The sequence below is a fragment of the Bombus terrestris genome, chromosome 6 (assembly GCF_910591885.1).
Source record: "Bombus terrestris chromosome 6, iyBomTerr1.2, whole genome shotgun sequence".
Taxonomy (NCBI): Eukaryota; Metazoa; Arthropoda; class Insecta; order Hymenoptera; family Apidae; genus Bombus; species Bombus terrestris.
The window spans coordinates 10,811,691-10,838,847 of NC_063274.1; the positions used below are offsets into that span (position 1 = coordinate 10,811,691).

General features: G+C 37.5%; 1 protein-coding gene across 2 annotated transcripts in view; it reads right to left on the reverse strand.

Moving 5' to 3' along the window:
- Positions 1-1,685: 1,685 nt before the first annotated feature.
- Positions 1,686-27,157, reverse strand: part of LOC100649175 (ankyrin repeat and SAM domain-containing protein 1A) — an 83,327-nt gene continuing 57,855 nt past the window's right edge. Inside the window, exons 11-17 of one of the 2 annotated variants that reach the window (XM_012309477.3) lie at positions 19,482-19,796; positions 19,080-19,207; positions 18,434-18,811; positions 15,268-15,576; positions 14,105-14,263; positions 13,594-13,731; positions 1,686-13,195 (exon numbers count right to left, since the gene is read on the reverse strand). In XM_012309477.3, coding sequence (XP_012164867.1) covers positions 12,593-13,195; positions 13,594-13,731; positions 14,105-14,263; positions 15,268-15,576; positions 18,434-18,811; positions 19,080-19,207; positions 19,482-19,796 — 2,030 coding nt within the window. In that variant the 3' untranslated portion in view covers positions 1,686-12,592. Of the gene's footprint in view, positions 13,196-13,593; positions 13,732-14,104; positions 14,264-15,267; positions 15,580-18,433; positions 18,812-19,079; positions 19,208-19,481; positions 19,797-27,157 lie in introns of both variants that reach the window. The other variant, XM_012309476.3, reaches the window with a different exon arrangement.

Below are 27,157 nucleotides of genomic sequence, written 5' to 3' on the forward strand. Positions count from 1 at the left end.
GCTTAGAAATTTTTTACTCAATGTTATGAAATAATAGGTTGAGTACTAAATACTAATAACGACATTTTTATTTGTTCCATTTACCAACATAGTAAAAACCCTCCATATAGTAGAATATAAATAGTATTCAAAATCGCAACTAATTTAAAGAATCATCCCCAATCAAGTATTCGTGTCTTGTTGTCAAAACCAAACAAAAAAAAAAAAAAAAAACTTTCACGTTATCGTCGTTTCAGTTGATTCCTTTGGCGAGTACTTCCTAGAAGATAGAAACTATGGAAGGAATTAGGGAGAAGAGGAACTATGAAGTAACAATCGGTGCGGTGGCTAGCAATTTTAACGACGAAACTTGCTCCGAGCTTTCCATTATTTTACCGCGTTTCACCGTGTACGATTGCCTGGCTTGTTTGGGAAGATAATAACAAGCCCGGCGGATCGTCGTATAACAATTTACTGGCTAATCGAAAAACTTTGTTAAGATTGAAACTTGCTTAATTAGCATCTTTAGCGGACTGGATGCTTATCTTGTGGCCACCGTGCAACCATAGACCGGAACACCGAACTGAAGAAATTATACAACGTGCAGAGTATTTGCGGTCTCGCTATCGATTCGACTTGCCAGACTAACTATTTGATACCCGATACCAACGACCTTTTATTTTCCTGAATCTGGTTACTTCTACGTTAAAGGCTGCTGACGATACAATGTGAACTTACTTCTGTTGTGATATGTTTGTCGTTAAGAGACTTGCATATCAAGTTTGACAATAATATTTTCAATTTGCTTTAATACTTTGTGTGCCAGTACAGGATTTATATTCTCAAGAATATGTAAAATGATTCGTGAAAAAATCAGGACACTCATCTAATAATACATATAATGAGGATCATTAAAGTAACAGATAATTGGTTGTTTAAATACTTACGCATGTGAATGTTTCGTAAGATCAACAGTAGATGTTCAAAACATAAAAAGTAGTTGATGTACAACTATAAGTTAATAATAACAAGCAATGGGTAAATATAATGTAAATAGATCGGTAATAAGAAGATATCAGAATCGAAATGATTTAACGTGTGAGATTATTTATTCAAGAACGATTTTTGCTTGGAAACAAAACTTTACTCCTGGTCGTAGATTTTCTCGAATTAAAAACCATTTAAATCGTGCTCATCCATTTTACGCAAAACCATTTTTATGCAAGTCATAGCTTGATTTGTCGCGAGCAATTGCAATTCATTACCATCGCTTGATATTCAAGAGTTGGATCGATTGGACTTTTAATTGTAATGTTACCATGAATTATTTTCCAAGAATTACAATTCATTAAGAAAGAATCGATGTAACCGATTGATTCGAGTAGCCAATGGGATAGAATTAAACCAACAGTGTAATTTTCTCTATGCAAATTTGTTCGACCACCTCTAATATTTCCTTTGTTAGTACATTCCAAATTTTTATTGAATTTATTAGTTAAAAATGTTTATACTGATTTAATTTTATTAGCTACATAGGAACTTTTGAAGAAACTGATACTGAATTTCTTAATACGTTTATTGGTTCAAGTTGGAATATACTTATCGTCACAATGTGCAAGATATCGATATTAAATAATAATTTAATAATAATTGAAGCATTGAAGAACAAAACAGAGATGGGTGATTGAAGGAATGACACACAGTTCTCCCGTAAATTATCCGTTTTATTCCTTCAAGGCGTTATATATATAGATATCCAGGGAATAATCTCTGTCTCATATATATATCATTCTAATAAACATGAACAATAATAAATATAATGTGTCCAAGAACGTAGGAAGTTTTTTTTTTTCTTGCGTCTAATCAGGCTGCTCGGTACAAAATAGCGCGTTTATATTATGGCATTCTCGGCAAATAGCTTCCGTACAAGTACTCTTTTGATTTCAAAAGACACTGATCATTCACCACTACCCTTCTTCTTTTCAATTTGTACGTTCTCTTGCACAGTCGTCACGCACCTCGAGCATTTATCCTCGTCGTCCACGCGTTTCAAACTTCTTTCCAACCGCAGAAATCTCAAGAAGGAAGGACACAAAAGGAAACCTTTCCTTTTAAAATTCTCCTTCTTCCATCGCATCATTTTGAAACAAAAAAAAAAAAAAAAAAAAAAGAAAAGAAAGAACCAAGAAAGGCATCGACGACGAGAGAGAAAAACTCGTGGCGCGGGATTCATCAGCAAATACATCTATCTCTTTTATTATCACTACGAGTCATCCTCTCGAATTGCACGACGATCAAGCGCTGTCCCATATTTTTTCTTGTCTTCTCTCTTTTTCATTCATTTTTTTCAACAATTTTTTTCTTTGTTCTGTTTTTGTTTTGTCCATAGTGCGAGGGAGAAAGGGACAGAGTAACGCGGGGAAAATTGATAGTAACGTCTCCGAAATAGTAATTCGTTCGCGTCGCTCAACAGTGGCATTGTTTCGAAATCGACAGCCATGCGAACGCGTGTAGAAGGGAGAAAAAGGATCCATCGAATAGCTGGACCGGAATACATAGTCGAACTGCCTTTCGTTTTTCGAGAATCGTTCCGTCGGTTGAACCGTGAAAAAATTCGAATATCCACGGATTCCGGTTCTCCGTCTACCGAAACGTTCGAAAGTGGTTGTCTTTCATATACGCCCTCGTTTATAAGTATAAGAACACACTTGCAGTAAAATCCACGATACTTACAAAACACAGAAAAAGTTACTTAAATCTTTAAAAGTTATCATCTTTGAAATCTTAGATTGCGTACAGAATCCAGCACGTTCGATATTTAATATTTAATAGGAATATGTATACATAATATAATAGCTTTTTCTATACACATTGTCTCAGCAAATTTCCTTTTCAATTAGAGAATAAATTATTCTGCATGCAAAAAGGAGTAATGTTTTTTCATTCGATGCTTAGTTTCCGAGAAAATCGAGTTCGAAAATTGAAGTGCACGCGATCCTTGACCCGATATGGCTGTCCATGATGTCTCAACGAATCTTATCTCAAAGTCGATTTTCTCGAAATCGACCCCTCGAGCGAACAAAATTTTGCTTTACGTCCTCAACTTATTTTTATTTTAAGAATCACTTTCTTATTCTTGTTGAGTCGCAAGTTCGCCAAGTGCATATATACTCGACATTTTCAAATCTGATTTTCTCGAAAACAACGAATACAAAATTTGAACCAACGAACTGGAAAACAAATACAAGTCTTTTGTATGAGACCAATGAATGTCGTGATACTTGTGAACGAGAGTGTACATATACGAATATGGTTCGATGAAATTGAAATCGAATTGCGTGACGTGTGAACAATTATGCGATTATATAATAGATATACAGAAAGACGTGTCAGAATTGAAAAGTGTCTCGAGTAGTAGAGGCGCTAAACGAGTTTGTGGATTGGATCGGTAACTAGAATAAAAGGTACAGCACAGTATACAAAGTAGCGAGGACAATCGTTTACAATCGATTCGTGAGGTAATAGGGAAACGCTGCCACGCGTATGTATCAATCCTTAATTGGTAATTACACTTAATATCTACTGAAAGTAACGTTTATTAAAACGAAGGTACATAGTACGAAAAATTCAAAGTAACATTAAAATTCGAATATCCCATCGATATCAAATTGAAAACGTATACTTTATCGATCCAGGCTAATTTAATTTAATATAAATTGTATTTGTTTCGATATTAATTCTCAATTGAAAGAACGTTAAAGAAGCTCGTACGAAATCTTTGATTTAACGCAATTTTATTGCATCGCGTGGCGATACGAAGTTTCATTCGATCGTCGCAATATCTACAATCATATTTAATAGATATTTTGTGCATATATTATATCATTGACACGTTGACTGCCACGTCATTTCACAGTTAATCGCTACATCTATCGTATGCTACACAAATTTCAATTTTTACACTTATATTTTCATATAATTCTTTGGTACAATGTATATAAGACTACGTAATCGTACCATAATTTACCAAACAATTTCTCAATTGCTTTAAATACATCGATCTTCTGGATATATTTTATTGATATTTAATTCGACGAGACAGTCAACGCGACAAATATATTTTGTGCAAAGTAAAGATCGAATCTCTCGATGAAGGCTAATCACAATAAGAGAAGAAATTGCAAGAACTAGGGGAGAAACATCGACGCAAAAAGAGTTAAAGAGTACAATATCTATAGATCGAACGATCCATGATCGTTCTTTCGACAACCTTTCGTTTTCATGTCTGTCCTATTTCATCGCCGATAATTCTACCGTTACACACATCTAAGCTCTACTATGTCTTTATTTTACACACTCTCGTTATCCGGTTATATGTACAGACATCGTTCGAAATGCTCATTTCTATTATTCTGCTATGAAAGTGAAACGCAAGGACATTCTGAAACTCGATTGGAAGATGAAAATTCTCTGAAGATAGGGATCCTATGAATACAAAATCCATCAGAAGCTGCTAGAACAACGAGCACGCGAAATGCGTTACGAAAATGGCGATCAAAATTGACCTTGATCATCGTACGGTTGCAAGTGTCATATTTTATTTTATAGCTTATTAATTATTTATTGATTATTCCATAATGAATTTACATTATTTGGATCGATCAGAAAGTCGAAATGAACGCAGTTTGATTCCTGTTATCATAAATTAATAATGCAATCTGAAGAGTGTATTTGAGTTAAAATTATTATTTCAGAAATGGAGGAACTTGGATAACCATCGACATGTTATCGCAAGAATGGTTAGTGGATTTTAATCAAGCGATCCATCAAAGTTTCTACCAATGACGATCGATTACATCGCTGATTCTATCAACGTATTTCGGTAATGACGACAACGTTGATTCTACGAATAATGGTCAATATACCATTAACTCTACCGACAATAATAGATGCGATGTTGGTTCTACCAACGATGGTTAATACATCGTAGATTCTACTGATGAATTCCAATGAGAGATGCAATATCGATATCATCAATGATGATCGATGGTAATATTTGTTCGTTCTATAGATAACGATGGACGCATCGTCGACTCTACCAATGACGATCGATACATCACTCGTTCTATCAATGATGATGGATGCAATGTTGATTCTACAAATGGCGATGGTTGCAGCCATTAATTCTATCGATAATTATGAATGCAACGCTGATCTTACCAATAATGATCGATGTACCATTGATTCCACCGATAATGATGAATGTAACGTAGATTCTATCAATGGCGATCGATGCAACGTTAATTTTACCAATAACGATGTTGATAATGATGTTGTTATAGCGACCAGTCAATAGACACTTCCAAAAATAAAGCTCAGAATTTTTAATTGGATAATCAAAAATCGAAAGATGCTTATGCTGCTACCGAACAACGTTACTATGGGAACGAAGATAATTATGCATTCGTAAAAGCATTGAACACAGAAGTTTCGATGCATTGGTGGCTTCGAAATATTAAAAGTATTACATGCTATGGTCAATAAACGGAAGAGAAGCGTTCAAGAATCAAAGATTCAAGTTTCATTCGACGATTTTCTGCAACAATAAACAGGATCACGTTAAAAAGTGGCCAATCGCATAATATCTTCGAAATCTTGAAAATAGAAGCACGAATCTTACGAGTACGCTTTGTTAATCGTGCGAAGAAAATATTTAAATTGCAGTGTGCACAGAGCAAGATTTGAAGAATTTCATTCGAGCCTTTAGTATGATAACTATACAAGGATTCTAGGAAAGATATGGAAGCTTTCACCGGAATCAGTTCACGAGTTGATCTAATGAAAAAGTTATTATATGTATAGTTGAAAGATCTCATGAAAGACACAAAAGCGTTTATAAATTCTATTCTAAAGTACTTATTTTTACATTGGGAGTGAAATATCATTGGTAGAAAGGAAGACAATAAATATAGGAAAGTGTATCTGCGTATTCAAGCTTATATATATATACCTATATATATATATATATATATGTATGTATATGTAAATTATTGTTATAATTATTATATAATTACTACTAAATTCATGATACGACTAAAAAATAAATATAACAATATCTTCCCTTTCCTGTCAACAAATCCTAAATATCCATTTCGAAAATAGACATACTATTGACTAAAACTTCATTCAAACATTAATTTCAAAGATAATACGATACATGCTCGACTAAAGCTTCATTCAAAAATTCATTTCAAAAATAATACAATACATAATTGGCTAAAACTTCATTCGAAAGCTCATTTCAAAGATAATACATGATTGAATAAAATTTCATTCAAAATTCCAATCGTATTACGTTACAACTATTTACAATATTCGAACCTATTATTAACTAGCTAAAGGTTCCTAAATAAGATCTAAGCTCGCTTATTTAACAAAATCATTGTAATAATAATTATTATGCGATCGATAGACTAGCGAAATAATGTGGCGGATATTATAAATTCGAAGCGCCATGACGTTCGCATAATTAACGCAAGGAGGAGGGTGTTAACGAGACGTTTCAAGGCTCATGTTTTTCTCGCGTGAAACCTCCAAGCTGAGGCGAATCGCGCAGATTCACCTCGCAAATTGATGCGATTTGAGATAAGCGCCACGTTAATGACATCGCGTTTTCGCGTGTTTAATCAACGCGATCCTGCTCGACACACGTGTGTTCTCTCACGCTCGAAACTCTGTATTAAGGTGAAAAATGCGAACACCTTCCTCTATGGGAGTAATTCAACATATGCAAAAGTTAAGTGATGGATAAGTAAGATGAGTTATATGGACTGAGTGATAAACAGGATCGAACGATTTTTGGGCATATGGTATTTGCTTTAATTTAATGAAAATCGTGATGATTCCGTTGGAATTTTTATTTAAGCGACATCTAAGTAAGTAATTTAATTATCCACTTATTTTGACAAAATAATTATCGAACCCTTTAATGTTGAATGTAAAAGGGTTGTCATATGGAAAATATCGTTTGTATTGTATTTATGAAATTTAAATAGATTAAAATAGGATGTAATCGAAGTAGGTACTTTAGTGTGAAAAAAATTAACTAATGCGTCTTATTTCTGCTTTTGTTAGTTGTCACATGTCTCGTAAAATTGTCCTTGTGAACGTATTACCGTATTACTACTACTAACAACAAAATATTGCTGGTATGAATAGAATGATTAAGCATCAATACAAACAACATAGAATGATTAAACTGTTATTAAGAAACAAACATGCAGACCTAAACTGATTAAACGTATTTTGACCGTTTTAACAAATACTATACGCTTCTAAATAGTTTCATCCTTTCGATCACCCTGTATGTATTATTACGTGGTTTATAAAAGTCAAGAGAAAAGGACGTAAAGTATATTTAGCTCGACTATCTTAACATCTTCTTGACAACACTATCGTTATATTTTTTGGAGCGTAAATTCGATGAAAGATACCGAAGAAGCGATTAATCAATGCACCACCTTGCGTATCGTTTGAAGTTTTTAAACGTAAGCAAAATGTGTAGAAATTTCAAATTCTTCAAGTTCAGAATTCATATTGCGAAGATGTTTAAATCAAATAAGTATTATACCTATGAGTAAGAGGTAGTCAGACGAATGACAAATTTAGTGTATTTACAGAATCTCGACGAATATTGGATTACTTTATTTGTGCCTTGAAATACGTTCTGAGAGTTTCTGACTAGGTAATCGATATGTACACTCTGTGCTCTCAATATTTGTATTGCACTTTATTGCTAATTTATAAAACTATCGTTAGAATGTCCCTGTGAAATATCTTTGCAATGAATCATTCTGAGATCCTTCAAGATTTTGCCGATTGATTTTCAAATTTCAGTCGACTATTCGAACGATCTTTGATAATAAACAGATACCAAGTTGTGACATTAAATTTTTCACAGCTTCAACAATTTGTTCACGTCTAAAAACTTCGAACGGTGTAAACCGCAAGAACCCATCCCGCGGAAAGCCTGTAGGATGCCAAGGCGTAGGTCAATCAAACGGAAGTGAGCGGCAGAAACAACAAAAGTTCACAGGAATAATCAGTATGTCACTTTAATCACACATAGTCGTCTAATGTACAATTAGAAAATTGCTTCGACTGTCTCTTTGGTATCGTTGATTCACTGAACTGATTCACGGTGATCGCTGTAGCACGCTCTAGTTTTACCATACACCTATGTACACGTACACCTGATACCTGAAATTCGATCTAAATAATCGACACGACGAAATCATCGTCGCACCACGTCATTCACGAGAAAGAAAGTCGACCTAAAAATTCCTCTCTCGACAGCTGTGTCTAATATTTCCTTTTATTTTTCCTGAAATACTATTAATAGTTTACGAGCAAATACATATCGTCTCCCCTTCTCAATTAATCATTTACTTTTTTTTCTCGCCTGTTTTTCTCTCCCGTTTTTATCGTTTCTTGGTCCGTGAATGAGTTTTCTTCGCGCGATTGGCATGAGTCTGAGTTCCTTAAAAAAAGCTCATTGCCGATACCACTCGTCCTATGTATAGTCGTATATAGTGTATACAGCTAACGTTTACTCGTTTAATGTTTTATTATTGTTTTTTTGTTTTTTTAATATATATATATAAATACTTAAAAGTTTACGCTATGATAGATGCCTCTTTCGTAGGAGATTGCCGGTCCGTCCTCTGCGCAAGAAGGAAATAAATTATCTCGTGCGACTATCTATTGCATCCGTGTTCACGGCGGAACGGAACGAAAGATTCCCCTTTGAACACGTGTGGATAGGTTAAATTTACAGTATAGCAAAAAACAAGATAGCTACCAAGTGTTCGATGTATGTTATGTACACCTTGTCGAACGCGCGTATGCGTCCGTCGGAATTTTGTCTCTTCGGCTGACACCAGGCCGGTCTAACTTCGGAATCCCGAAGTTACATCGACGTTGGGTTTATTGAATACAAATGGGGCTCCATTGTTGGCACTTGAAAGATTGCATCGGCTACAAACTGTATTGTTCGTTGATGGACGAAATGAGTGTTGTTTCAAGTCGCGAGTCATGTGATTGTGCGATGAAGAACATTCTTGACGAGAAATTTGAGATGTATGTAGTGATTCGTGTAAAGTTAAGAGTGGACTGGTCTTTTTTTGTGTCTTTTTGAATCAGTAAATGGTTGTTACTTCTACGATCTGATAAATGCATAACAAAGTGTTTAAAACACTTTTCGTTGGCAAATACGATATCGAACGTTTGAGCGTATATTACGAGGAATCCATAGGAACAACAGAAAGAGAATTCTGTGTAAAATGTTTTAAATGGCATCGTGTAGAAAATAATCTTCCATGTTACTTTATACGAATCACTCTACGCAATTTCTATATAAAAAAAAAAAAAAAAAAAAGAAAGCAAGGAAAATCTTACGAAAGTACAAATCTACGAAAGGACATTTTGGTACGCTTGTCGATAAAGATACTTCGTTAAAATGTTCGAAACGCGTAGTACGTACGTTTTACTCATAAACGTCAAAACTTGGTCGAGAAACACTCTATTGATCGATAATACGACTATCAACTACGTAGCATTCAAATTTTCCTGTATTAATACTGCACTCTAACGCAGTACTACGTTTTCGTCAACTATTCTGTTGTAATTTACGACTCTACAAAATTTATTCATTTCGTTATCAAATAATAGTGCCATCGATAATAGTCTAAGTACGTACATATTATTTTTTCCTTCTTTCGTTTCATTTATGTATTTTTTTTTTTTTTTTTTTTTTTACATAACCATATTATCCAAACAATTATCAATTATCCAATCTTAATATCCGACTTACAGCTCATTTTATTACAATCGAACAACACTAATAACCAAAGCCAACACGAGTAACCCCTCTGATCGATTTCATATCGACTTTTTTCCAATAATGCTTCTTCCCGAGATTTCCTCGAATTTATCGACACACACATCGACGAAGCATGCTCTCTATTTCGATTTTCTACAATTCTACAATAGCTGCGCTATAGTTCGTGAATGTACGAACTTACGAAAAGTGGAGCATCCACCTAATTTTACTCCACGTTGAAATTACTGTATCACGTCGTCTGCGGAGCTCGTTCACCTCTATCGCAACACCTTAAACGCTTAATCCTGCACGTATATATGTGTGTATATATGTATATATATATACATGCAGGATTAAACGTTAATATATATACATATACATTATGAATAGAGCTAACTATCATTTTAAATGTGATGAATACAAAGTGTGCGTATAGCCACGTGTTTATGGTGGTGTGTTATTTGGCAGTTTCTCGTGTTCCACTTGTCTGTGACCGTGTATAATATATTCTCTTCGTATCACCCTAAAATGCATTTCACTCCACTTTGCTCCGTCTCTCTTTGCTCTGCAGCTTAATATCGCGATTAATATCGCCATGTTCTCGTTCGATTAATATCGCGCGTGCTTTATATACAAACATGCAATCTTTGGTTTTCGCTACGAATCAATCTACCCGTTGTGTACACAACCAGACGTCATTTGTTTGACGTCTCGACAATTTTCTCGAGCTACCGCACGCTTTTATCTTTCCCGACTTCCCAGAGACGGTTCGTGACGGGCAATTATACGCTCACGATTTATCACTACGATTCGACAACTACATACGAGGTCAGTTAGGCCTGCTCCGTTTCAGAGACGGAGCCCACATACGTGAGATACTACTTGCTGTTCAATCGATATTAGTACTCTACTATTGACACATCTTTGAATCAATTCGAGTCGTCTTTAGTGCTCAAAGCTGAATTGGTCAGCTACGCTCGAATATGATTGTATTACGTTCCTTACAATCGTAGCAACTTGGAAACTTGAAAATCGACTTATATTAAATGTAGGGTTTTCGAGGGAACTCCGTGGAGTATTTAAATATACAATAGATAAATATTTGGTGCCGTTTCGTGGTATAATATTCGTTTCCTAATCGCGAGGTTCGTCCAATTAGCACTCGATAGATACACGTTAATCCGCACGGAGTGAATTTTCTCTTCGGTTTTCTTTTCGTTTTTCGTCCTCTTCGCCTTTTTTTCTTTTACTTCTCTTTTGTTTTACGATAATTAATACGTGCAATTTATGTTGTTGTGCACATGCATGTGTACATTGTACATACTCTATACGTAAATGCTGAGAAACGTGAAAAATGCGAAACGAAATAAGGACTGTCAGTCTTGGGTGATGAGAACGTCGAAAAAACGGTGGCACCTCGAACGAGGGTGACGATTTCATGGAAGAAACGAATCCATCGTGACGTCAATCAGCCACGGTTCAAAGTGAAAACGATTCAGCCTCTGAGTCTCATCAGTCGATTTTTCTTTTTTTTTTTTTTTAATTTGATTGTACGCGATCAAAATTGAGCATTCGCAAATTTGTCAACTCACCTGTATGTCCTTTCGACATGGGAATGTTTATATGTGTGTAAATGTGCCATTTTTAAATGCAATATAATATTTCATGTGCAGGAGAAATCTTTCAAATGAAACCTTTAAAAAATCATGTCCTTTTGTCAACATTTTTTCTCAGTTTTTCTAGTTCGTTTAAAATTATTTTAGGCGAGACGTCGATGTAATGTTAGTCACGCTCTTCCTTATCGACAAAACATCGAGTGTAAGATCTAGAAAACGTCTATTTTGTGACGAAGAGCTTCGTTTTAATCAAATAATACTGTTGACGATATACACGTTCCGTCCAACCAGATACAATGAAACAATCTTCTCAATTCGTTGCTTTGTATCTTCTTTTCCTTTTCTCAATTTTGTCGTTGTATGGACGTGAATAAAATATGTAAAAGATGAGCACATGGTTGTCTTCTAAACGTGTTTCGTCGGTTCGTTAATGCCCTCGATGTAGAAAATCACAGCGTCGCCGTTTCATGGTCGATCAAAAATTTGGCAAAATAATTCGATAATCGTCTCTTACTTACCTGAGCTGTCATTAAACCCCTCTATCATTCACTTCGGAATGACACAACCATTCAAATTGTCGATACCCGTCATAACGTCTGTCTAGAATGCTACTACAAAAATTCGAGAGATAAAAAGACACCGCGAATGCCTAGTCGAGTCCTATTTCGCGTGTGTCATACAATGTCTACGAAGGTTAATCGAATAATTCAAGTATAATCCGACCTCTTAGTCGAATATCAGAGTCTCAATTGGACTTTACGATATTAGTCCCAATGATCTTACAAAATTTCATATAGTATTCTGATGCGAGGATCAATCTGTACGATGATCTGTTTCACATTCGCAATTAACAACCTTCAGTTCTTCATTAAGAGGAACAATCGTCCTAATGTTCCAAAAAAAACTCTAAAACGCTTCTCAAGTTCCTTAAAGTCCACCATACACTCTTATGTCCGTCGTATTAAAGAACAACCCTTTGTATCAAACTCGTGTCTCGAAAGCGACATCCCTACACTTTTCCCACGAGCTAACGGTCAAAGATCGTCAAGTGTTTCGACCTAATCTCACGGACGAACAGTAATGAGTATCGAAATAGTAACGGAGAAGCTTATTCTCCTTATAGTTCTTCTGATAGAGCTATAGGTGCCCTGGAGCCTGGCTTCAGGTCTTTCACGCCTATTCCGATGTCATCGACCGGTGCTGGCGCCAATTTCAACTGGTTCCCGTTCACTTTGATGTCGTTCACCGAATGGGACCTACCGTGCGTGACTAGCGGCTTTGCAGTTTGGTTCGTGTTCGTGTTCGAATTCGAGCTGCTCACGGAGTTCGTGCTGGGACTGGTCGCTGAGTTCGAGCTGGAACTATAGTTCACGGTGCCGCTAGAGAAAGAGCTCGAGTTCGAGTTTGCGTCTTGCATCGGATTGGTCATTGTGGACTGCACTATAGGGTTAGGTATGGACGACTTAGAGCGGGGTTTTGGTTTTGGGTTCATTGAATTCACGATGGGGATAGCGGCCGAAGGTTGGTTGTGCGATTCACGGCCGGTGTCCAGCGCAGAATCTGGAGACATTGGCATTTTCGATGCAGATTTCGAGAAAGTCGTCAGTTGATTGGCCGATTGAGATCGCACCGTGTGACTACCGAGTTTGTCACGCAAGGCCATTTGGTAGGCTACCTCGAACGCCTGGCCTAGGGTTAGGATCACCTCCGTTGCTTGGTCCTGAAACACGCATGCCTCGCTTCGTAGATTCTTTTTGGATGAAGGAAAGAGATTTAGGAACAATGGAGTTGGTAGATGGAGGCGAATGATTACATTATTCACCTAATCAACGTGGTAAAAGAATGACGTAGAAGACTTTGGAATTAGATGTTCCTGTTGACTCTTAATTTTCCTAGTATCTTATAGCGGTACATTATAGTACATGCTGTTTACTTTTATAAAATTTCCAACTATATACTTGAAAATTACTTAAATACATAATCGATTATTATAATTAATTTATCTGTTGATTTTAGTCAAGATATAAAACTATGAAATCTAATGTTCCTTGAATACCAATTCTCACTATAATAAAGTTCCATATAGATATGTAGAAACAAGAAAGAAAATAGACTTACCATCGTTGGCACGCAGAAAACGTGGCAGAAATGCGTACGGCTGGCGTGGTCCTTGGTGATGTAGGCGAAATGCGTGAGATCATCGGCATCCTGGCAGGCGCAGTGAATGTTGCGAATTTCGTGCTCGCAAATCGGCTCCTATCGATTCCCATCATTCCAAATACAAATGTAGACACGGTAATCGTATTACGGTTCAACGTTAATCCCTTTCAACGCGACACAAATTCCATAAATGCACGAGATTGTCTTCCTTACTTATACCTCGCTGTATTACAGTTTCTCGATTAATCGAAATTCGGTTAACTTCATTTCAAAGAATAATCAATAGAAAGTTACGAAAATTATTAAGTATTTAAGGAAGAGCTAGAAAGATTAGCTTTAAAAAGTAAAGTCGAACAAACATGATTATCAATTTGTAATCAAGTGATTGACATTAAAATTATCGTAAGATATTATGCATTACAAAGGATTAACGTTCGAAGTCTTTTCTTTCGTTTTAAAAATATCTTACATTGGTCACCGTGTTGAGGAACCGCACGCCACGAAAAGAAATCGCCAAAGTAATGTCAGGGGTGACTCTTGGTTCGCGACACGTTTTCTTTAGCTTCTGTATCGACTTCTTTGTTGATTCGGTACCACGTAACTCCTTCACCACGGTGGAACCCAGATACTGTACGATTTTAGAACAGAAAGAAGAACGTATGTCTAGAACCGCAAATATATAAAAGCTGCTTCCTTTAAAACGTCGCTTAACTTCAAAATCTCTGACTGCGTTCACCATTTTTCAACATATTTACGAATCATAGAATTACTTAGAAAAGTGTTACTAATAACTTAAACAGCGTCAGATTGTTACGTAATATTTGCAACTTCGTATATCGAAGGAAATAGAAATCTATTAGGCTGGACAACATGATTCCTCGAAGGAAGAAAGCGTTAGATGCTCGTTCATTGTGTTGGGAGTTACGCCATGCAAGATAATGCTCTGAATGAAATGTTAGTTACACCCACGCGGTAATTATGGTAATAGCCTTCACCTTGAGGCGTTGTCAAGAGTATCTGACTGACATCACACGACGCACTCGTTATTCAAGAACCGTGCAGTGCGTTTGAACGAGAGGATAGAATTATGGAGTCCAATTACTATACCAACATGACGTGTTCTCGTTTTCATAGCTATTATGATTTCTTTTTTGTCCAATATCGTGGAAAGCGCAATTGTATAAACAGATTTTTGAATGAAAATGAATTTGAATCGTGACAGTCACTTTTATGATTAAAGTCCATATAAAAACTAATGTAAAATTATTCTCCACTCCAAAATCTTAACAAGACCAAAAAGCAATTAATCAAATACAAACAATCGACCAAGAATTCCAATATTTCCGATACACTAATACAAAGAAACTCGTTCGAAATTTTAATAAAAAAGAAAAGAAAAAAACAGATCCTTATGATACATTTACGTAATAAATAGCCGAAAGAATAAACAATCGATAGAAACTATGAATAGATCCACTATGTAGATCCACATTAAGAAACATTTGGCTCTCTGTAAAGAATAGTTCTATTCATGATAGACGTAGCAAGGGTATGTAAAATACTTAGTAAGATGCCAAAGAAAAAGAGAAAAAGCAGAAGAAGGGAATGGAACACGGAAGCAATTAGACTTACGTTGGCGACGTACGTGACGCAGCCGGTGACTAGAGCTTTTGGCTGGTGCCTCCACTGCGTCTTCAGGGTGGACGGAACGCCGAGCAGCAGCTCCGACGGTGCCCTGATCTCGAGTTGTTCCGGTGCCGAGATCGCCCCATTATGCGAACTGGGTCGCTGGGGTGGCTGCGGGGCCGGCCTGTTTTTGCGGTGCCTTAATGTGCTCGTGCCGGTCGAATTCGTTCCGGTTATCGACGTACCGCCATTACCCTCCGTCGTTGTTTCCGGCAGCTTCTCCCGTATCTCCTCTTTCAGCTGCTGTATGTTCGTCTTCTGCGGGAAACGATATGCCGTGGAGTTTTTGAGCAACGAAAGTCTCTTCGTTCGTGATCTTATATAAGTCCGCTGATTGTACCTGTTTTTCCTTTCATTTTTGTTTTTTAATATTTCGGTGGTGTAATACGGAAGACTGTGTTAGGAATTTTTTATAGGAATATTTAATAAAGAATAAATATTTAATAAAAAATACTGCGAATGTCTATGTATCTGCGAGAAATTTAAATGTACAAATACGTACAGGGAAAAATATTGAATGTTTCTCAGGATATTGGTGATTGAAGTTTTTATTAGCATTGAGGTGGAAAGATCTTAAGAGCAAGTAATCTTCAATGAATCTCAACGTTGTTATTATACTGTAAAAATTGAAAAATTTCAAGCAGATTCAAAGCTAATGATTCGAAAACCTATAACAATATAAATGAAGTATGTATGCATGTTTCACCGGGATTGTAGTAAAAAACGAATTTAGATCTGATGGAAGGGACCGGCGTTTTATCAGTAACGTCAATATTAACCCCATAGAACACGAGTACATTCCATTAATTTTCACCGAACGTAAAACCTTCCAATAGATTTATTTGAACGAACGAACGGACGACCGAGGCAAATACCTTTTTACATTCCGACGTCGCGTTCCCGGCCGCGTTACAAGCAAATTTCCGATACGTCAGCGGGCCAAAAATAAAAATGGACATGCCGGTGCGAAAAAAATTTTCGCGCAGCGTTACAAAAGCCGCGCACGAAAGCCGGGCTCGCGTTACAGAACGTGCAATTACACCTGTGAAAGCGTCGCGTTTCGAACTCGCCACTCGTCCCATCCCCGGAAAAAAAAATGGGGAGAGAGAAAAAAAGGAAACTTTTTGCAATCTCCGTGAATGAATCGTTTCGCGCCGTTCCGGGAATTACGATCAAACCAGATTCAAACCACACAAGCGTATCGCTCGCTGTTCGGATTACATCTCGCGTATCGTTTGTTACATCTACCTCCCTTGTATAATTTGCCTTCGCTACTCCAAAAAAAGAAACCTAGAAAAAGACCTACAGAAAAGTAGAAACTACAAAAAACTAATACTAACAAACACGTGCATAGAAAAATGAAAAATACAGAGACTTCCTGTTGCCTATAATATAGACAGGAAAACAATTCGGCAACAGTCTTAAAATTTACACAATGTTTGCATCTTTAGGTTTTCTACTGATGCATTAACATCCTTAGTCTAGTAGCAATTAATAGTAACAAATATTCATGTGTTATTGGAAGAACAAATTAATACCATGACATAAATATTTGGAAATATACTAAACTCAAAAACCAGCATAAAAATTCACCTCCCACGATGCATCTATTGGAACTTGAATAGTGGGCGAAAATGATTCTCGAGCATCCGGCGTTCGAGGGTTAATCCGCAGACGGAACAGATGGATGGCTCGCATACGAGAGATGGAACTCTCTGCACGGGCCGGCAATCGTGAAATTCGATTACGAGAAAAGAATGGACGTAAGAAGCAGAGAAACGGAGGAACAAAGAGAGCAATTTGGACGTGTGCGCGTCGACCGACGGCCATTAATCGAATTTAATTAGCTAATTAAGGGAGCACCGGCGAAAAGACCAGGCGTAGAGACGCGAGGCGGTAGAGTAGCTCGTTAACGGATGCACGTATCGCGCTCGAGGCGCCCGAACAAAAACTATTAGCGTCCGCTCGAGCGATCAGCCTGAAAGCTTGTTCGAGTGTCGTCTCGTGAGGTGAGTCAGTAGCGAACAGGTAGCTAGCTAGAGCCGTGATGATACGCCTGTTACAATAACACCTCTCCAATTAGCCACGATATTTACATTATGACGCGATCGGCTGAAAGCCGATGCAAGCGATCGAGCTTGCTTCGGTGTGTGTCGCTGCCACCCTCTTTTTGCCCAAGTGCTCCATGGCCCTCGTCAGACACCCCGTGTCAACGGAATTCTTAACAGGATCCCTTCACTCGCGACACTCACTCAACTGCTCGCTCTTTCTTTTTCATTTTGTCTCTTTTAGCACGTTCTCTCTCTGTCTGATTCCGGTACGCTCTTAAAATGATCTTCGCGATGTGACGCGCTCCCTATCACGCGACAGGTGACACAATCGGCGGAACAAGAGCGTCACGTAGGTCGATCGCTGCGATGAACCTCGTTAACCCTTTCCAGTTTTCGCGCTTCAATCGGTCCAGTCGTTTTACTCGCTTTGCTGGGATTGATCGTTGCCATTAGAGTTGTGAGATTCGTGTATGTTGTTTTGAGTATATATCTTAGGAAGTTTGTACATTTTTTGAAAGATGAAGTAAAATTTTGTAAAGATGAGGAGTAGATCGATGTGACAGTGACGTAGTGTAAGTGTTTGTGATGTAATCGTGTAATACTGATTGATATCGCGCGATAGTTTCTTAAAGTATTTTTGCTATTTTTGCTATTTTTGCTATTTTTGCCGAACATCTAACGTTCATTTGTCTGTATCAAGTACTACGCTTGTTTAGATACTCGAATTAATTGGAAAATATATTTATAATCGATTATAAGCGTCGAAAGCCAATTTCAAGAAAAAATAATAATCCACAACTCAACGTGAACCTATAGAAATTCCTTAATTCGGGACACACCCCAAAATTCCATAGAGAATCTCCAACACCTAACACAGCTACTGCATACAAAATTAAAAATATCAAAGTCTAAATTCAACTCAACGTCTACAGTTCAAATATTTCTGCGATTTTTACAGACGCCCCTCTTCTCCTCTCCATTATCGATTCCATACGAATCGTCAGCCGGCAACATGCTACACAGCCGATTCGTATTCAGACAGAACATGCGGTTTCACTCACCAAGGTGTTCAGATCCTTATTGAGATCCTCCAAGTTGGGCCCGGTGCAGTTACGATTCTGCGCACGCGCGCTCGATCCGCTGACCGATGCGAGGATCCTCTTACGATGAGCTGGCTTCTGGATCTCTAAGACGGTCGCCAATTCGACCTCCCACACGCATCTCACACGTTCCATGTCCGTGTACAAGTTTTTCTTAAAAGTCTCTGCGTAATTTTCCAGGTGAATACTCTTCAACCATTCGTCCACGGATTGACTGTTCCCGCCGGATCGTTTGTCTACGCGTTTTTTCAGTAAATCGACCGCGTCCATTATCACGGCACGCTCTTGATCGCTGGTGATCTCCATGTCCTTCAGGTCGGTCTCGTCCAAAACTCCGTTCTGTTAGAAAAAACAGAGTTTTCAAGGTTTTTAGAGCAAGTATTAATCATATCAATATAAAGACTGTAATAAATTTGATAAATCTCTAATCAAATATTCTAATATAATTTCTTTGTTGGAATTTGAAGTTTGGCTAAAAGAGCTTACTTTTTATTCTATTCATATTTGTAAAAGTATTTAACAGAATTTTACCAAGTTTATCAATAACAAAATTGGTATTGGATTGTATCTTTAAAAAGCAAAAAAGATATAATGTACAAGCACGTACTATGAAATCCAGATCATCAAATCCATAGTTGATGAAGAGGTTCTCGTAATCAGCCAGGCCCAATGTTGACAACCACTGACCAACGGAAGTAGAGACAATAGGGCTGCTGCTGGTGTCTGAACTCAGACCTGCGTACAAATCAGACGAAACCACCAATTAATAGCAAATATTTTCCGAGAAATGATCGTGTTATCTCATTTTTTAAAATATTTAAGAACATACGGAATTTTCTATTAAAAATTAAATTTTATTCCTCCTTCTTGTTCCTTCTTTTTTTTTTTTTGTTACACATTTTCTTACTTATGCCAGCTTTCTTTCGAACTTATTTATTTATTAGATTATAACCAACAACGATACACTTTGATATTTCGATATTTCAATTTATAAATCTTTGACGTATACCTAGCCTCGTCTGGAATTCCTTCTCCAATTCTGTGACGAAGACAGATTCTCTGACGAGACCCGTGCCAAAGGACGCCATGATCTCTGAAATTTTGGCCCATTCCTCCTGCTCGTCGAACGGGCTCATTATGCTAAGGGTTTTCTCGTCCCTCTCGCGATCGCGGTCCGACCGGAACGAGACCTCTCCGTCTTCGAGACGTTCTCCGCCACCACCATCACCTCCGGTTCCCATTCCGCATGCGGATGGCCCGTAAACGTTCCGCAAGCGACGCAGCGTGCGCGGCCGCTCAGCCGTCACGGATCCTTTCAACAAACCTGTTGAGATTACGATATGGCTCGATTATTTCCTGTGAATTACGACGATGTCTATAATAATAAGAAATATTTGGCGATCAAAGAGTCTTTAGATATTATCGTATTGTTAGAAAAATATAGATTATTTGAAGTTTAATTAAAGAAGATTTTGATGATATTTGTTTGATGACTTATGAATAAACTTGAGATATGATCTGTGATTGTGAATTTTTACGAGATTAGATTTTATTCTTACAATAATTATATGTAGAAAGCGATTCCGTCTCTTTGAATATCCTCATGAAAATATAAATTTCCTAACTCAGTGATTAAATTTATGAAAACTAGATTTCAGTAGCCATATAGTTAAACGTATAAATCTATCCTCCCTCTATCAATGTTGTATTCTTGAAACTTAGCTGACCAGCAATTTCGAACAGTTTTCAACGCAAACACGTCGAGCCTGTCTGGGATCAGCCAACGGATATCCATAATGGATAGCAGCCACGTACGAACGAATTCACGGATACGTTGAATATTCATTACAGATTCGTCATTGTTCGATGCCTTCACGAGATTAGTTCGCGGAAGATAATCAAAACCGACTCTCGAGCACAGATGTAGTTAAACAATTACTGTAAATTGCGCCCTCGTGGCTCGATGATATATACAGAATTGAAAAATTCGTTCTTCTTGAAAATTATGAGATTCAAGAACCAATGTATTTAAATGTATAATTTTAAAAATTCGAATGAAAAAGAAACGAAATTTCTTAAGTTCCTCTAGTGTTAAAGAAACTCTTTAGAGTTTAGCAAAACGAAACTTTTACTGTTATTTTGAAACCTTTTATTTGTACGTAGTGTTAAACCGTTTTACTATCATAGAAGAATTGACTAATACAATAAGAAAAAAACATAGTTTCATAAAACTGCGTTCCACAGACTGGCATTTGCGGTTAATATTCCGGGATTAGTTTACATTTGCGGTTTCCTGCGGTTTAAATTCAGGTTTAACCACAGAACGTTTATTCAAGTTATTCGAAAGAATTCAGACAAATACAAGACCGGAACATTTTAAATTTTATCGCAGTTCCAACTAAATCAGATACTTCCTAGAAAATCATATCTTCCAGAAAGTTTATCATAGAAAAATCCTCAGTCCAATTTTTCGTTGCACTCCAATTTCTTTTAAGAAAGTTATTGTTTTTCAAAACGTACGGTACGATCGTAAAAAAATATTTTGGTTGGTTAGTCTATCCTCACATAGAGAGAATCCAGAAAAAAGGAGAGGAAACGATAAAAACGCGTTAGATATTCGAAACGCGTCCGTTCGTGCGTTCAACGTCGCGACGTACGGTTGCTCGCAAATAAATTCAGGTTTCGAGTAAATAAAGAACGCGGATAAAACGTTTGGGGGTCAAAGTACCATAAAAAAATCATTTGCGCGTGCACTTGTTGCGAGCGTTACATTCGCCGTGATTGAAGAGAACAGACAAACAGTGGACATCGCGGTTCGACCGTGCACAACACACCGCCAACGGAACAAACACATTCAGATCGGCGAAGATTATTGCAAAATCGATGTTTCCTGTCACGAACGGTGGCTGAAAAAACGATTCTCCGCATTAAATTTTTCGGGATTTGAAAAAATTTGCCTACAGTAAAATAAATCCAGAAATATCATTATACACGAACTGCCAAATTCACTGAAAGTTATTAATTCTTCACAAAATTTATTCAATAAGAACTAAATATAGAATCTTGTAGAAGCTACTTTTATTACGCCATTAACACAAAGGGTGAAAGACTATTCAGGAGAAAGAGTTGCAGCTATCTTTGTAAAGTTTATAAGATGGCCCCGAAGAAAGAAACAAGATGTACATTACCAACCATAAATATCAGAACGCCAGATGGTGTTGAGTACAAATTCAACGATTATCGCTGCTTTTACACTAATAAAATATCAAATAAAGAAAAATCTGGTAGAATTGTCCAATAAATATAGGTAACGAGCAAATTCCCAACGCTTATACCAGGCAGTATATAATATTCGATAATACGTTAAAATTTCTTCAAATTCTTCCTAAATTTCCCGAATCAAATTATCTGAATCAGAATTGTGCAATAATAACCTAACCCTTCCACAATAATCAAGCAACAAAACAACTGTTAAGTACTGCATAGTCGGAGAACAAAACTTCCCTAATCAAATTATCTGAATCAAAATTGTGCAATAATAACCTAACCCTTCCACATTAATCGACCAACAAAACAACTGTTAAATGCTGCATAGTCGGAGAACAAAATTTCAACCCAATTAAATTTCTGAATAACACCAGCCTATATATTCGTATCATCAAGCCTACCACGTAAATCTATAATTACGAAGCGCGTTCAGTTAACGTAGACTTCTTACGACGTCTTATAACGCCTTACGACGCCTCTCTAGAACTTAACTGGTCGCACAATTCCGCTTCGACAGGTGCAAATAATTCCCCCATCCACGTTCTCGCGGTTGTGTTCGCTCTTTTCATGGTGTCGGCGCGGCGGTGTCAGCTCGCGTCTCGAGAGTGAACTCTCACGGGGGCCGCGTCACGCCGACACTAAGGACAATCCACGGTGGTTTTCAGCGGACGCTGTTACAATCGACGTCTCGGAAGCGTCGCGGGACTAACCATGGAAATTCTTTCATTCGAATTTCACAAATGAGAATTCGCGCCACCTACGCACGTACGAATGGGCCCGGGAGAGGCTCGTGCGAGGCCGCATAGACGGTCGAAGAAAAGGGAACGAAAGGAAGAGAACGCGGGAACGAGGAAGAGGGAGAAGAGAGAAAGAAACGAAAAAAGTACCACTTTAAGCAGCGGCTATGAACGCCTTTCAAAGACACTGTGTGTATCCTCTCTGGTACGAGTACATTCGAGAGACCCTGTACGTGCAAGTGTACGTCCAGGCGTCGTGAAAAGCTCATAAAAATATTAAACAGACGGAGACGGAGAGTGATAAAAAGGGAAAAAGAAAGGAACAGGAAGAGGTAGCAGCGGTAGACCAGAGAGAGGGTTGCAGCAAGAGAAAGAGAGAGAAGTCGCGAGCGCACGTTACAAGCAGCAAACGTACGTAATTTTAATTAAAGCTCCATGATGAAGGGCGTCGCCTGCTCGCGCGCACTCCAGCCACCAGCGTTATATTATGTAGGCAGTTATTCAAGTCATATACACAAATTACATAAATCCTCATCGTCGTCCCTTTCTCCCGTTTCTCCGCCTTCTATCTGCCTTTCCCTTTCCTTCCATCAACCTCAACCACCCCCTTTTCGTACACCTTCTCCTACTAAATTTTTCTCTTCCTTTCCTTCCTTTTTTCCTTTCCCCCCGGTTCCCATTATCTCCTTCTCTGTCTCACCGACGCGACTCTCCCGAGGGATTTTTTCTCTCGTTGCCATTCTTCCCGCCATCGCACGAGCGACCGCTGGCTTTCACGGCGTAATAGTTTCCCTAGCAAGGGAATCCGTTTAATCGCAGTAATTGGGAAGAGCTGCGACATTATGCGCTTTTTCTTTCGCCTTTATTTCGTCGCCAGTTTGCGACACTCCCACCACCGTGAGAAACTACCGCGTCGAATGTGTTCTCTTTATTCCTTTCTCTCCTCCTCTCGCATCCTCTCTCGCGTCTCCTTTTTGCCTCCTCTTGTTACCCACTTGCTTGTTTCTTTTTTTCCCCTCTTTCTCTCTTCTTCTTCCTTTCTTCCCCTTCTTTTTTTGTTTTTGTCTTTCCCTTTTTTTTGTTACCGCTTTTTTGAAAGGGAATTTTTATTTCGCTCTTTCGGAACGAACCGGGATGCTCTCTAACAGAGAATTCATTTCTTGCGATGATATTGTGTGCGTGTAGGCTGCATGTCCGTGTGTATGACGCGATTGGATTCGTTCTGTATCGAATGTTCTATGGCCTGGTTTTTTTTCCGTCGTTCAATCGGTTTCACAGTGTGTTTGTCGATTCGAGGAATTGTCAGTGAGTAAAGCGAACACTTTTTCAAATTAAGAGTGATATTCTGGTATTCTATAATGCGGTTTGAAAGGGGTAAAAGATTCAAGGATTAATCGTAAAACCGAGCTACTATGTTTTGAAGTTTGTCAATACCGTGTTATCTGTGTAAATGAACGTGAAATCGTAGGTACATGTGCTCCAACAAAAATATTCCGAGTCTCTATCGACATTCGTATAAAGAGAGTGCTTTTTTCGGAATTGATACGTCAACGGTTGCTTTTGTGTGGAGCGTCGCACAACGGAGTTATTTGAGTCACAAACATTGAGGATTGCCAACTTTTTAAATTCATAAATCTTTCTTTTAGTATTCTGTAAATGAGACATTTGAATTTCTGATTGTAATATTCCTACCGTATAATGGTCCAAGGGATATTTTGGGTCATTTACATAAAATAATATCCTTTTAATAATTTAAAATAATTTAAATAAAATATCCCGTAAAATGTAAATATCCTGAGAAACTTTATCCTAACTTCGTACTTTTTTCTCTGGTCAGGAAATCCTTCTAAAGAACAAATCGGCGAATAATTCCATTGAAAAAACGAAGAGTATATGTTCTTTCAAGCTGGTTGCTTCGATCTTCGTACATCTGCGAGGAAGACCACGTACAACCGCAGGAACGCGAAGATTTAAAGAAAAAAAGTGCTTAAAATGTTCAGAACGACTGTTACTCGCGGTAGCCTAACTCGCAACCAAGGCGTAACTTCCGCTCGTCTTAACTCCCTATTTCTAGATTCCCGACCGCGGCCCATTAAATCTGGAAAATTCGCGACGATGCCACGCTCCTCGATGCTCGTAAACATTAAAGTAATTCTTGCGTAAATAACTGCATGCGCCTGGAAAACGCCGGATTTCGCTGTATATTAAAAACGGACGGCCATTAAGTCGCTCGTAAACGGCGCTCTTTTCGAATCTGTTCTCAAACTGTTACCGAAATTTCCATGGGCAAGATCTGACAAAGTGATACAAATTCCAGGATAGTTGATAACGATTTCAGGAAGGAATGTCGTAAAATGATTGATGAGGAATTAATTACGATTTAAATATCGCCTCGCTCACTTGGAAAAGTATTTAAGCAACGACTAAGATTACTCGGCAGGTATCATATTATGATACGATGAAGAAATCGAATATGAGAAACGATCAAACGTATATAATGCAGTTAACATAAAAAATTAACTGTAAAATCTTCTTTTTCATTTCACAGATCTATAGATGTGAATAAAACGAGGAAACATTTTATCAGAAGTTCTCGACCAGTGTCAGTCAAACCTTATTATCTTTTCCACGTAATAATCACAAGCGAATTACCATCTCCACAATAGGAATCATTGCATCATCCATATAATTATTGCATTCACCACGAACGACAATCAAACGACGACCACACAATTCATCCAAGAATGCATCGCACCTACGATCAATTGAAACTAATTGACGAACCGAGCACTACTTTCGACACGCGATGAATTCACGCAACGTATCGCGATCATAGAAACCGTCTTTTCCCGCGTTTCTTATCGTAAACCCATTGTGGAAACACTACGGTGGTCCCATGAAAGAGCATTCGTCGCTTAACAAGATAAATAAGCTGCTGGTACAAGCTGTAGATTGAACAACGATTGAACGACAAATGCCCGCGTAATTTGTAGACCAGAGGCTACTTACGTCTGGCGATCTATTCATTCGTTGAAAAGGGACTTAAGTAACGTTGTACACATATACCGTGCGTCGTGGGCGTATGTGACTGGAATTCGTTGCAGCCTTTGTGATATTTCGTTGAATCGTGACACAAGTAGGAGATATGGACGTTCTAGTGAATAGAGTGGCTATTTTTAGGTGGTCGATTGTTACACGTAAAGTGAAAATGGGTCAATATTTTTGGTATCTGGGTGCGGTTTTGTGGCGGAGAAAGGAGACTGAGAGAGATAAATGTCTCGTTTTAAAATATGGATATGTTACACTGAATGTATTAATTTGGTAAAGATATATGCTTACCGGTCAATGTATACAGATGTTAATTTCTTAAGTAAATGTATTCACGAGCAATAAAATTAAAAATTTTACTGACAGCAGCATACTGTGTTGTCAATAGATGAATACCTACATTTACTGGATAGAGTAGACAGTTTTATGATTTTATGATACTTCGTAGTTTTGTAATATAGTAATTTAACTAGTCGCCATATACTACATTTACTAAATTTTACGCTTTCACTGTGGCACGTATACGTATTTTATGGACTTTTGATAGCAAGGTGACAGATCTATGGTTCTATATGTAATTCAGTTTGATATTCCAACGACTACCAGCTTAACTACTGCATCTCTATAAACTTTGAAATCATTAGTCACTTTCACGTAATATACACTATATTAACACATTATTGACTGGCCGGAGTTGTTAAACAATTATTAAAATATCATATCGTGTAAGTTATTCACTATGTTGGATAGTATTTATTAACTTGTGTAGAAATAAAATGAGCGAAAATTATCCAGTTATGAAAGTAGCTGTTTACGCGTGATAGAGTTTGCGTAAGAGACAGCCAATTATATAACAATATGTTAAGATACTTCATCGGCGACAACAATGCGGCTTAATTTAGGAAACAAAGCTTTCAGGTCAGCGATTTCTAAATAACTGCACAAACTGCGACGTATTTGGACACGCTAATGACCCTAGCTGACTCATAATACCGCTAATTAAACTTGATTGTAGCGCTCAATGGGTCAGGAAACAGGGTTCCGTTTAAAATGCTTCCAACCAGACCGCTGAAAGGAATCCTCGATAACGCATTAAATCGCTAGCAATTAACGTCAGGCATCTCCATCGAATAAATCAAATTCATCGACCGACAAAAGAAAATAAATATTCATTACAAAAACTTGGTAATTTCTAAAGATCGAATTCGTTTTAAAGAGATCCTGTACACTCAAAACGCGTGTAACGTGTTCTGAAGAATTAAAAATTCATGTACTTAATTACATGGATAATTATACGTCTCAATATCCTTGTACATCGATATTCGAGGTCTCTAGGCCACATGTATTGAAACACACGACAACGTCTATATTAACATATCTATACCCGATCATTTAAACGTACATACGTATTTACGCGATTGTTGCAAAATAGAATATGCATTAACATTGACAAGTTTCAATGTATACCGTTTCTTTTAATATACATATATATTATAATATACAATATATAATTTAATGAGTTAATATTTTAGTTAATACTGTAGTACATAATTGAAGCACTGTTTATTGAAGATTAGTGATACATCGTTGGAAAATTTCAGAGCAAAGGAATTAGTAATTTGTATAAAGCTGT